The sequence below is a fragment of the Ochotona princeps genome, chromosome 5, assembly GCF_030435755.1.
Source record: "Ochotona princeps isolate mOchPri1 chromosome 5, mOchPri1.hap1, whole genome shotgun sequence".
Taxonomy (NCBI): Eukaryota; Metazoa; Chordata; class Mammalia; order Lagomorpha; family Ochotonidae; genus Ochotona; species Ochotona princeps.
The window spans coordinates 104,180,156-104,192,511 of record NC_080836.1 but is presented as its reverse complement, the minus strand read 5'-3'; the positions used below and the strand labels follow the sequence as shown (position 1 = coordinate 104,192,511).

General features: G+C 47.3%; 1 protein-coding gene across 3 annotated transcripts in view; it reads right to left on the bottom strand.

Moving 5' to 3' along the window:
- Positions 1–7,954: 7,954 nt before the first annotated feature.
- Positions 7,955–12,356, bottom strand: part of TRPM8 (transient receptor potential cation channel subfamily M member 8) — a 131,828-nt gene continuing 127,426 nt past the window's right edge. For all 3 annotated transcript variants that reach the window (XM_058665154.1, XM_058665157.1, XM_058665156.1), the window contains 2 exons: positions 11,647–11,739; positions 7,955–8,501 (listed from right to left, as the gene is read on the bottom strand). In XM_058665154.1, coding sequence (XP_058521137.1) covers positions 11,689–11,739 — 51 coding nt within the window. In that variant the 3' untranslated portion in view covers positions 7,955–8,501; positions 11,647–11,688. The remainder of the gene's footprint in view (positions 8,502–11,646; positions 11,740–12,356) is intronic.

Below are 12,356 nucleotides of genomic sequence, written 5' to 3'. Positions count from 1 at the left end.
TGGGAGGCCGTCAGTTATTTAGGAGAAGCTGAGGGAGTGCCCACAGGAACAGAAAGTGGGCAGGGAGGTTGTTGGCCAGTGTCATGAGACTGGGGAGCAAGAGGGTTGAAGGTGGAGGGTAGCCACAATAGAGATGAGGCCAGAGAAGCAAGGAACACGAGAGCTTCAAGCCGAGCTTGTGAGTTCACACACACACACACACACACACACACACACTGATACACTAACACACACACACATACACATGCTCACACACTGACACACACATTATCACATCCACACACACCCATCTCACATCTTCCACACACACACAGTCACACACATTCATACATTCACGCACAATGGTGTGTGGCATTGCCTCTACCTCCCCCTCTGCGGCTACTCGCTGTCGACTCCCGCCAGCCAGGCCTCCCCGCCTGTGCAAGCAGGAGGAAGGGACATCTGTTTCTGGGAGCTTGGTGTTTCTGGTTCCCTCACTTTTCCTCCCTCAGCATCGTTCCCACAACAAAGGGCCTTTCTGATGACCCAAGCAAGATTGTCTCTCCCTCCAAGGACTGAAAAGCCAGCATGTGCAGATGGGCTGCGGACACCCAGGGTTTAACATCTGTGCTCTCTGCCTCTCGGCATTGCAGAAACAGATTAAAAAAAAAAAAAAAAAAAACCCGAAGTGACCAAGGGAAGCCCTCCTATCTGCAAACTAGGCAAGAAGTGGTGTCACTGAATTACAGAAGAGCTGGAAGGGGAAGGCACATAAAGAAGGGAGCCTCAATCCAGGATTCTAGAGCTGGAATGCAGTGTCCCCAGGATGGTTTGTGCCTTCCAGAGACCCTGATGTACAGCAGGGGTCAGAGCCCTAGGTCCTGCCAAGCCCTGAGGGACCCTAGGGTGGAAGCCTGCCAAAGAGGTGGGTGCTCTGGGGCTGCCTCCAGGGAGGGGAGGTCCATAGCGTTCTACAGAGAAGCCTGAAGGGGCTTGTCGGTTCTGGGTCACTGCAGGAACACGGCTTAAAGGAAAGCGGTCCACATCGCTGGATATCTCTGAGACAAGCTGACAGTGGCAAGTGTTTCTACTTCTGGAATGATCCAAGAGTGGTGTTGCTTTCTCTTGGCACAGCAGGGAGAGCCTGGGGGTGTTTCTAACTGGCAGCGGTTTTGCCTTCAAGGGGAGGTTTATTCAGAAGTGAAACTGAAGGCCAAAGGCTTCCCCATCCACCCAGACTGGCAGATTCACTTTAATTCTTCATGCATCTGAAGAGACATAAATAACTGAACAAACCTCATAGCCATCTTGCCGGTGCTGAAAAGAAAGCAAAGAGGAAGTTGGAGACTGGGGAAGCTGTGAGAGGGGAGAAGAGGAAGGGGAGGATGGGAACAGAGTGGGGTTATTTCCAGGCATTGTGGCCCCGACAAAGAAGGAAGAGTTAGTTCCTGAAGCTCCAGGGTCCTTTGGTACTTACTTGCAAGGGCAAGGAGACAAAATGAACACGTGAAACGTCACTCTTGGCCACGCCAAACAGTGACCAACTCCAGTTCTTTGTTTGGTAGCTTAGAAAGAAGGAATGGTGACTTTCAAATTCCTCATTTGAGTTCTGCATGTTTCTTGCAGATTTTAAAGAAGAAAAGACAGAGCACTCCCCGATGGGAAAAGCTTGCTGTAGAGCCAGGGCAGGAGAAAAGGGAACGGCCCATGGCCTCATCATTCCTTGCCCCAGGGTCCCTCTCAACCCTTTATCCCAGCAGGCACAGCTCCCTGAAGGCTGCCGGCTGCTTTCATCTTCCTTGCCAAGTCACTATTGATACTGGAGGTGAACCCAACCTGGGGAGAAGCATTTTGCCTAGAACCCAGCACTGCAGAATAGTTAATGAGTAACCTGGAGCTTTGGGAGAGTGATCTAGGTTGTGCACCAGGCACAGATTTGAGTGGAGTTCAGAGGCCAGAATGGCCCAAGTTCAAACTCCACTCCCAGCACCTAGCCCCTATGCATGCCCCTACATCAAGTGTTCCTTCCTGACAAATCAACTCTCCTTGGCCAAGTCCTGGGTACCTTTCTGCCTTATCCCCCAGAGACAAGTGAGGGGCCCCTGGAGCCTTCTAGAGCCCACGACTGGTGGCTGTGCCTCTCCTGGATCCACCTTTCCCTGCAGATGGCACTGGACAGCGACAGGTTTCCCGCAAGGTCCCCAGTCCCAAGTGTGCAGACACCGTGAACTGGCACCAAGGGCCAGCTTCTGCCTTCCAAAACCATTTTATCACACAGGAGGACAGGCCTGGGGGCATTAAACTTTTATGTCAGCCTGGTGAGCAGGAAGCACCCACACGTGTGCCTGAGCACCATGGCTGGGTGTGCTGAGGGATGGGAACTAGACTCGGAAAAGCAGGGCCATTGCCCAGTCGCCCCATCCACTGAGCACCTGTATGGGACCAGGCTAAGAGGTGCTGACTTCTCTCCGACTGACAATTTTGAGACGTCCATCATCTCCTGTCCTTCTTCCTAGTCTTATGTCATGGGCACTCCCAGTCGTCAGGTCCCAGGACTAGAATTCCACAACGGCACATCTCAAGTGCCATTGGGCTCTTGGCTAAGATCAAGTGTAGAATTCTACAACAGCAGGTTGCTGGCGTCTCCAACAGGCAGCTCAGAGGACTTGTGTTGTGATAAACAGGGGCAGAGAACCTCCCATCTGCTGTTTCACTTCCTAAAAGATCATAACAGCCAGATCTAGGCCAAGTTGAAGCCAGGACCCAGGAGCTCCATCTGGGCCTCCTACATGGGTGGCAGAAGCCCAAGCTCTCAACCGTCCTCCACTGCTTTCTCAGACACATTAGCAGGGAGCTGGGTTGGAAGTGGAACAGCCAGGACTTGAACCCACAATATGATAAGGGATGCTGGCTTCACAAGAGGTGGCTTCACCTGGTGCTGTCCAGCTCAGTCTCCTGATCCCAGAACCCAGCAGCCTGTGAGCCAATCGGCATCATAAATGTCACTCTGGATAGAGCTCTTACTGGTTTGATTTCTCTGGAGAGCCCTCATACAAGATTCCTCCAGTCTGAACATGACACAGAGAAAACAGGATTCTGAGCTTTGGATAAGTCTATGAATCTGCTCCACCCTTACACTGGGAAGGCCCAGTGGCCCCTGCCTGGGGAATGGGGAAGAACTGGGATGATGTTGAGTCAGAGATGAGCCAACAGTTAACTACTCAACAGGGCAGACCAATGAGAATGAGAACCCACAGAGCACCCAGGAAAATTGTGGCAGATAGTTCAATACAGCCATATCAACATCTCCCTGAGCTCCTGCAGGACACCAGGCACGGTCCAAGCAAGGACAAAGATGCAGCAGATAGAAAACGCTCCCTGCAGGAACTTCACAGCCCAGGGGCCAGTTGCACCTGCAAAGTGCAGGCTGGTGTCCTTGCTGCTGTGTCCAGCCCAGTCCCCTGCTAATGCACCTGGAAAAGAAGAGGAAGATGGCTCGAGTGCTTGGGTCCCTGTTGTCCATCGGGGAGACCAAAGTGGAGCGCCTGACTCCTGTGGTCTGGTCCTATCTTGGGTCCTTATGGCCATTGGGCATTTGAACCAATAGATGAAAGCTCTCTCTCTCTCTCTCTCTCTCTCTCTCTTCCTCTTTGCATTTTAATAAGAAAAATCTTTAAACAAATCTTTAAAAACAAAAATACCCAATTTTTTCTGCCTTTTTACAATCCCTTCACTTATAAAAACAAACAAACATAAACAAAGCAAAGCTCTGTAGTCCGATGACAGAAGGAGATGCATGAAGAGGCTCTGCCTTTTAAAGAAAGAAATATTTTGGGGGAAAAATCCATTGGGGCATTGAAACAAAGGAGGAGAAAAATGCTATATAAAGGGTTTGGGGTGGGCAGAAAACATGAGCCAGCTGGATTTCCTGGGGAGTAGGGCTGTGGGGAGTCAAGGCCAGGAACCCGCTGGAGGGGACACATGCCTCAGCTCAGGCCAGCAGGGCCAGGTGGGCAGCTGGTATGAGGTCTACGCCGAAGCAGCTTTCCTGGAGTTTAGGGAAAGGCTGGGGAGGTCCTAGGATGAACCTACAGAAGGGAATCTAGGTCAAGATCCTGATGTGCAGGAGGGCCTGGTCAAAGAGCTAGGCAGGATGTGGTGGAGAAGGAGGACACGTGGGCAGGGGGTGGAGTCTTGGGAGGACTGAGCAGCACTGAGACAGCTCTGAGGGCTGCAGCTGTAGCCCAGCTCGGTGCGAGGCCACGAGGGGCCACAGGCACACCGTCTTCCACTGGATCTACTGACGTGTGTTTTCCTATGGATTTTGTTTTTCTGGAGATTCGTGCCATCACAGAGGCACGCTCCTGACCTCGTTCCTTGGCTGCCTCCTTGATGCTCTTCCTCCTGCCCACTCAATCCTCCCAGAATCCCAGCAATGTCAGGGCCTTGTCCTTGTCGCATGCACAAGAGTCAGTGAGCTTCTGTAGCCCTTGTGACTTGCTTCTCGGGGCATTTCAGCCCTGCAGATGCCAGCATGACCACCTGGAAGAGGATTCGAGGAGGCAAATTCCCTCCACCTACCTGCATACACATGATACAGGCCCCGAATGTGTAGTACTCACCTATCCACAGGTACCTGCTGAGCCCGCATCCACCACACACTCTCTGCATCCCACCTGCAGCGTACTGCCCATGGCCCTGTCTGCCCACGAGGACTATGGGGTGGTGGAGGGCAGAGGCCACCCAGTCTCATACCCATTCAACACTTCATGACAATACAGCATGCACCTAAGGTTGTAAGGGAAGCTTTGCTTTGTCAAGACTCCTGCAGGGGCCAGAAGAAACTGTTCCAGAGCGTCTGGCAGTGTCCACGTGCACGAGCAGCCTCCTGAGTCCCCACCAGGTCCCACTCTTCCTGTGGCTTGGAGACATCGACTCAGTCTAATAACGGCAAGACCCCAGCCACAAAGGAATGCTTCATCCCCACGGAGTTCCACCTTTGGTAGAATAAAGACTAACCTGCTCACACCTGAGGCTCAGCAAGGGCCACGAGCTAGGCGAGGTGTGATCCAAAAATGTCCCCCAACGGCTCACATGTCAGAAACTTCATCCCCAGAGTAGCGGTGCTAGGAGTGGCAGAACCTATAATTCTTAAATGTGTACTAGTTTATTTATTTTTGTTTATTTCTTCCACACACTGATTTTCTCCCAAAATGTCCACAACAGCCAAGGCCAATCCATGTCAAAGCTAGAAACCTGGAGCTCCATCCAGATCTCCAACGTGGGTGGCAAGGGTCCAAGCACTCGCACCATCTTCGGCTGCTCCCAGAATGTACCAGCAGGAAGTTGAATGGATCAGACATAGGGGAGCTGGGACTTAACTCCATGCCCTCTGACATGGGGTATGGGTGTCCCAAGCGGCATCCTAATCCACCAGCTGCAATGCCCAACCTAAGGTGGCAGAGGGTGGCAAGGTCACAGAACGGTGCCCTCAGAAGGGATTAATGTCATTCTCAAAGCACTCTGGTTGCCATGGTTTTTTATCAGTGCAAGCCAGGCCCCTGCACTCCTAGGGCTCCCTTCACTCTCCTGCTGTGTTCCTTCTGCTGTGACGCCCGTGGGGCCACCTTCCAGGACTACAAGCACAGCACACTTTATTTTAGAAAGTCCAGCCTTGGTCATTCAATGATAGCAGAAAAAAATAAAGATTAAGACCCAAGGCTGACTTCCGAGCCTTCTTTATTTTTATTTTATTTATTTATTTTGAGATCAAGGCCGCAGACAGCAAGTGTCTCCATGACAACCCCAGATTCTGCCTGGGAAGAACCAAGAAACAGCAGGTGGAGAGAAAAGCATTTCCCTAATTCCTCCTGAACAAATAAGGGTGGCATGGGAAAGCCAAGAACACTCCAGGGAGTGAAACATCAAAAATAAAAAAACAATCATGTCCCACACTGAGCCTGAGCCACATCACCAAGTGGGTTTGCAGACATCGGGCAGGCATGTGGCTCCAGGCCTCAGCCTGCACATATTTTGGTGAACCCCACATGTGACACCTCTGTCACTGGCATGGCCCTGGTCAGCAAAGCCAGAGATCCTGGTGCTAAGATGGGAGCCTGACCAGGAAGACTGAAAAGCCCACCATGGGGTCCAGATCTGCCCCCACCCCCAGGTAAGAATCAGAACCACAGGAGGGCAGTCTTCTGGTAGCCTTCAATTAGAAGGTTCTAGTCAATGGCTGGGGAATCTCTGCTCAGGTAACCCTGGAAAACAAATCCCTGTGGACATGACTTTGACCTAACAAAGGAGTTTTAACTTGTTTTTCACTCTCAGTAGGACGCCAAAAGCAGGATGATTCCTCTGCTGCAGCCGAGGTGTAGGATTCTCAGCAGCCATACATCAGGCTAGAGGCATATGATCCACACGCTCCTTCCATGAGCTGCGCTAGAAACAATGAGTTTGCATGAGGAAAAACCACATAGGAGAATCATGCAAACCCAGCCACCAAGGAGCAAAGCCGATCAAGCTTTCTGTCTATAGAGTCAACGAGAGAATTTCTACTGCTGACGACTCCAACATGCACACAGGCCTGTTTCTTAAGCTAGCTGGAGTGTGCTTAGCAGAACTAGGACTCTACGGATAAATTCATTGAGAGACTGGCAAATAGATTACGTTAATTTTGTCTTTGGGGATGTCTTAAATAGAATGTATTGATTTTATTACAACTCCTCAGTTGAAGGCGAAGGTTGTTGTTTCTCTCTGCCCAATCTTATGCATCCTCCTAACACTTCATTATTCCCAAGAAGGGTGGATTTGTGGTAGTTTTAGAAAAGGCAGGTTTTTCAGTTGCCATGGTAACATGAGAGTGGCATTCTCTAACATGGTGACATTCTATTTGTTGACAAGTATTGTCATGTAAATTTTGTCCCAACTACTATGGGTCTTTGAAACCATGAATTGTGGGACCCCAGGAAAAAAGATTCCCTCTGAAGCCATTACTGGGGCTTAAGTGAAAAGGCCTTCACTTTCACTGCCTTCATTCATTTATTCCCTCATTCACTGCAGACATTATGAATGTTGTAAGTGGTCCAGACAAAAGCAACATAAACGTCGAGGTGGGGGAGGAGGTCCATACTTTCATAGTTCTTTTAATTAGATTATTTTAATAGCTCTCAGAAGACATCCTTCTTCTGCCACTGAATTATCTGTTCAAAGCTGAAAACCCAATCATGGGCATTTAAACTGCCTTATTTACTGGAAGCTGTAACTAGGAATATTCAACAGGACTATCTCTCTAATTCTATACCAAACGGCATTACCACCCATAATATTTAAATAAGCATATTGAGTTCTTTCTACACTAAGGCTTAAATATTTTAATAGTTGTAGGCTCATGTATCTCATACCTTATGTTCAAGTTAATAGTTCCTATTTTTATACATTTCTGAAAAGCTCTGTAAATGGCTTGATAATCAATAGATATATCTAGCCTTAGGAAATTCTCCTAAATGCAGACAAAGATTCATGTTCAAGGATGCTCATCCCGGTGACCAACCAGGAATAGTCTTCAATGATCAACATCGCAGGAGTCACTGGGGACTGAGGATTAGGCGACAGGAAGTTTAAAAAGACTATGAGTATAAGGAAAACATCTTTGATAGAATACTAAGTAAAGGAGCTTATACATAATTGCATATGAGATGACCTTGTGTAAAAGGTTCAAAGGAAAATGAGACATGCCTAGGGGAAAACAAAACCTGCAAAAACATTCAGAAATGTTAGCAGTGATATCTCTATGTGGTGGGGGCTTCTCTGTGTCTCTAGGCGGCCTACATTTTTATAATATCAATGTAATATGTTTAATGGGAACAATAATAAACAAAAGGAGGAAAAGGAACACCCAAGGAAGACAAAATCAGAGGTGACTTTCAAGACACCACGTGGGGTGATTTCTCACAGAGTTAAGAATGAGGGTCCTGCCTTCCACAGGGGCTCCTGTGAGGTTGAGAGGGAACGATGCTGTTGACATAGCCTCTTCTTCATTAAGGGCCAAGCATCACGAGTGATGAAATAGCTGCTCCTGGAAATAGCACGGTCCCCTTGCCGCAGCGTGCTTTAGAACCCGGCTCCACTGACAAGCTCAGTTAGGTAATACAGAAAACGTGTTAACTAGAGAATCATCCAGAACCAAGAGACACCACAGGAGTGGAAGCAAGACGGCTCCCGCTCTTAGAGAAGTCATCCTGCTCCTTCCTTAATATTTGTAGGGCAAGAATACAAATGTGACGGGAATGGAGTACGCAGGATCCAGCAGCAGGCTTCCATGAGCAGCCTCCTTCAGCAGAGACACAGGATAGGAGCCGCTCTTCCCCCGGTCCATCTTCCCAACAGACATCAACGTCACGCTCCATCCCCAGGTGTTGGCTGAAGACCATCCAAGGTGGAAATTCCAGGTTAGTAGTCACTAGCGAAATCATTCCTCAGCACTCCTGAACATTCCTGGTGTAGATGTGGGACATTCCCTGTGAGAGCAGAAAACACCGTGTGGCAGCAGACCCTCCCACTTCCAGTCTCAGGACACAGAAAAACAGCCAAGTTTACTACCAAACATTAAGATATTTCTTTAGGTATTCAAGAATGTTTTATTCTCTTAAATGATTCTTTCCCTGTTTTTTTAAGACACTGATCCCCAATGCATGGGGAGCTCACACAATACTATTATTATTATTATTATTATTATTATTATTATTATTTCATTTTATTTGAAGGGAAGGAGGAGAGAGACATAGAGAAAGAGAGAAGAGGGAGGGGAAAAGTGGGGAGGGGAGAGAGAGGGGAGGGAGGGTTGGAGAAGAGGAGAGGAGAGAAGAGGCCAGAAAACGGAAGAGATCCAAGATCCACCTTTCTTCTACTGGCTCACTCTGCAACAGCCAGGAGTCAGGGACTCAACACAGACCTCCTACGTGGGGTGGGGACTCAAATACTGAACCAACTCCCAGGGTGACAGTAGAGCTGGATTAGAATCAGGGAAGTCAGGGACTAGAAGAGGCACTTGAATACAGAACACAGGTGTCCCAGGGAGTGTCTTAAGCATCACACCAGATGTCCCACCCCAAGAGGTGCATTCTACACAACCTGTCATGTGGCCTGAGAGAGGTTTAATATTGAAGACTCAATTCATCCAGTCTAGGTTAAAACCCAGAGTTTCTGAATGCTTCATTTACTTAGTCCCTCTGCATATATTTCAAGAGGATAATGAGGTTAAATATTTGCCAAATCTGTCAAAATGCAATGTTAGGATGGCTACCAAATGGATGATTTCAAATGCCTTCATGTTCAGAATGTGACTCCAGCAAATACAAGAATCAATGGACTATTAGATAGGAAATGGACAATCAGTCTCCAAGAACCTACCTCCCCCAGGTCCTTGGGTACAGTGGCAAGGGAAAGCAAATGGCTTCTTCTCACTCTAGATCCCTACCTCCTTTCAACCTGGGTGGGTGAAAGAAAACATGCAGCATCGCCTGCTGATACATCCCAAGCGACTGGATCAGAGCCAGGGATGGGAGGATTGGTAGACCTGTGCAGTGCCAGGTCCTTGCACCTGCCTCAACAGGTACCAACACACATCCTCCTGAGGTCCCTGCATTGCAACAGGTGCCTGCCCACATCCTCCTGAGCTATGTTCTCTTCCCCTCCTGCCACCTCTGGGAAGGACAGCTTCCCCGACTCCTCGAGAGAAGAGGCATCAGGAAGCCTTGCAAGAGCAGCGTCTGGGCAACCAGCACCTGGTTGCCCAGAAAATGCCTTTCTCCATGAACTTTTAAAGAATATTATGGATGTCAAGCAACAGTTGATGTCCAGGAGTAAAGAGCGGGCTCAAATGAATCGGTCTTAAGAATTGGGGTGGGAGGCAAGTAATCTGGCTATTCTTTCTCTACGTATTTTCTTTCTTTCAAGGTTGCATACACACAGAAATGAAGTCGTGTCCTTCCCCCAACCCATTTTCATCCAGCAGTTAATTAAATTTCCACACACTGATGCAAGTTTAAGATGAAGGCAAGGGGAAGTGAGTAGGAAGAAAGTCAATGTGTTGTTTACAGCCGTTACATTTGAAAAAGAGCAACAGGAGAGAAGCCTGACACTGTAAAGAGAGGTGTGGTGTGTGTGTGTGTGTGTGTGTGTGTGAGAGAGAGAGAGAGAGAAAGAGAGAGACAGAGAGAGTGTGTGTGTGTGTGTGTGTGTGAGAGAGAGAGTGTGTGTGTGTGGTGTGTGTGTGAGAGAGAGAGACAGAGAGAGTGTGTGTGTGAGAGAGAGAGTGTGTGTGTGTGTGAGAGAGTGTGTGTGTGTGAGAGAGAGAGAGAGTGTATGTGTGTGTGTGAGAGAGTGTGTGTGTGTGTGAGAGAGAGAGTGTGTGTGTGTGGTGTGTGTGTGTGAGAGAGAGAGAGAGAGAGAGAGAGAGAACTTGGATCTTTTCAACAATTATCACTCTTTAATCACCTTACAATTTTTTTCTCATCTTCAACAGTTCTTGATTGTTTCTCCTGTTTTTCAGCTCACAAATTAAACAAAATGCCAAGTGCTGTGAAATCCAAATCACAATGTATTGTAAGGCTTAGTGTCGATTTGGTTAAACACCATCATGAAAGACTGGGAATTCATTTTTTTCCCTTCAATTTGCAAGGCTTCCATTGGTGAGCACAAAGCCCTCAGCAATGGAAGAACTTGATATGTGATCTGTAACTGTCAGAATGCAAGGAAAAGAACTGAGTGGCCAGAAGGACTGACAGGAAGCTAGACCAGCCACCATCTCCCCTGTAGTGCCACCACACGTGAAGAGAAATGCTGCGGTCAACCAGCACGCAGGCAGCGGTCAGTGAGGGTCAGGCCAGGGGACACAGCCCTGGACACCTGGAGGGGACTCAAGAAGCATCGGTGGGAGGGAGGACAGAGGGAAAGCAAAGGAGGAAGTGGGGCTGTGGGAGGAAGGAGAGAATTCTTGCCTCTGTTTCCATTCTTTGCAACTGACTTTCTCAAAAAAAATGTCTGTTTTGAGGAAATGCCCCTTGCTGTTTTCCCCTAACAACATTTTAAACATTTGCTTTCAGGGTTGGCCAGGTCATGGAAACATACAAGTAAAGCCAATGGGACAAGTCCGGAGAAGTATGCCGGGCATGAGGCTTTGCCAGCGACTTGAATGACTACCACTTCGGATGCCTCGCTACAACATGCCTGGCTAGTAAAGAGATGACCAGTGTGCATTTCATATCCCACAGTAATCACTACAAAAATACAGCATGAGAATTAGTGTATTATGGGATGTTATTTGTAAAGATACCTATATAGTGACATACACGAGGGACAAGGTTTTGGAAAGTTGTCTCAATGTATGCTCAGCAGCATAGATACTGCAGGCTGCTGGTGCTTTACAAAGTCCTTAAACATCCCAACATCCTCCCGCTGGCAGGGAAACTTCTGGCATGGGGAAATACTTCCACTTCCTCCTTTTTATGTCCCCAAATTTGTTAGAATTGTTTTGAATAATGCATTATATTCAAGTCTGATAATACATGAAAATGAAAGAGTTGAGAAAAACGGCACAATTTCAAATTAGTCTTAAATATGGACATTTTGAGAGGAAAGAAAAAAGCCATTAGAACCACTCACCTGGCTGTAATTAGGGTTTTCTCCATTAGAGCTCATGCAGTTTCATTTGATTTTATTAGCAATTTCCTTCAGAAGGCCCTTGAGATCATTAAGCTTGGAAAGGGGGAAAAAATAGAACTGGTCTTAATATATATTTTCCAACTTTTCAATTTTCTGTGCAGCAAATATGCCATTGTGAGTATGTCACATCTTGGGGGTGGAGGGCAGTGCAAGAAACAGCAGGTGCATTTCCGACCCACTCATCATTCACTTCCTATCACTAACAATTAGAGACCAATTAGAAAGTCAATTATCATTATTCAAATAAAGATCATTAGTAGTTCCCACAAAAAGCTTACAATGACACAGAGAAGCAACATACAATACTAATAACATAATATGAAACTAATCTTAATAAAAGTATAAGATGCTAATAAAATTTTGCTTTGGTAAATGTACAATAATAAAACACTAATAAATCAGGTGTTTGAAAATAAAAGGTCTACCCCAACATACCACATATGCAAATAGTACAAACATAATTTAAGTAAAAGGCATAAGAAAGTTGTTCTTGATATTTGCATGTTTTGCAAATCTGATATGCAAGATACATGAAGCTCATTTTGCAATACATTAATAATGCTCTTGAATACAAGCTCATGGGAACAACGCACCTCCTGAGCAGTTGTTTGAAAGAGGGTTTATCACTTTCTCAAGGAAAGATCTCTGGT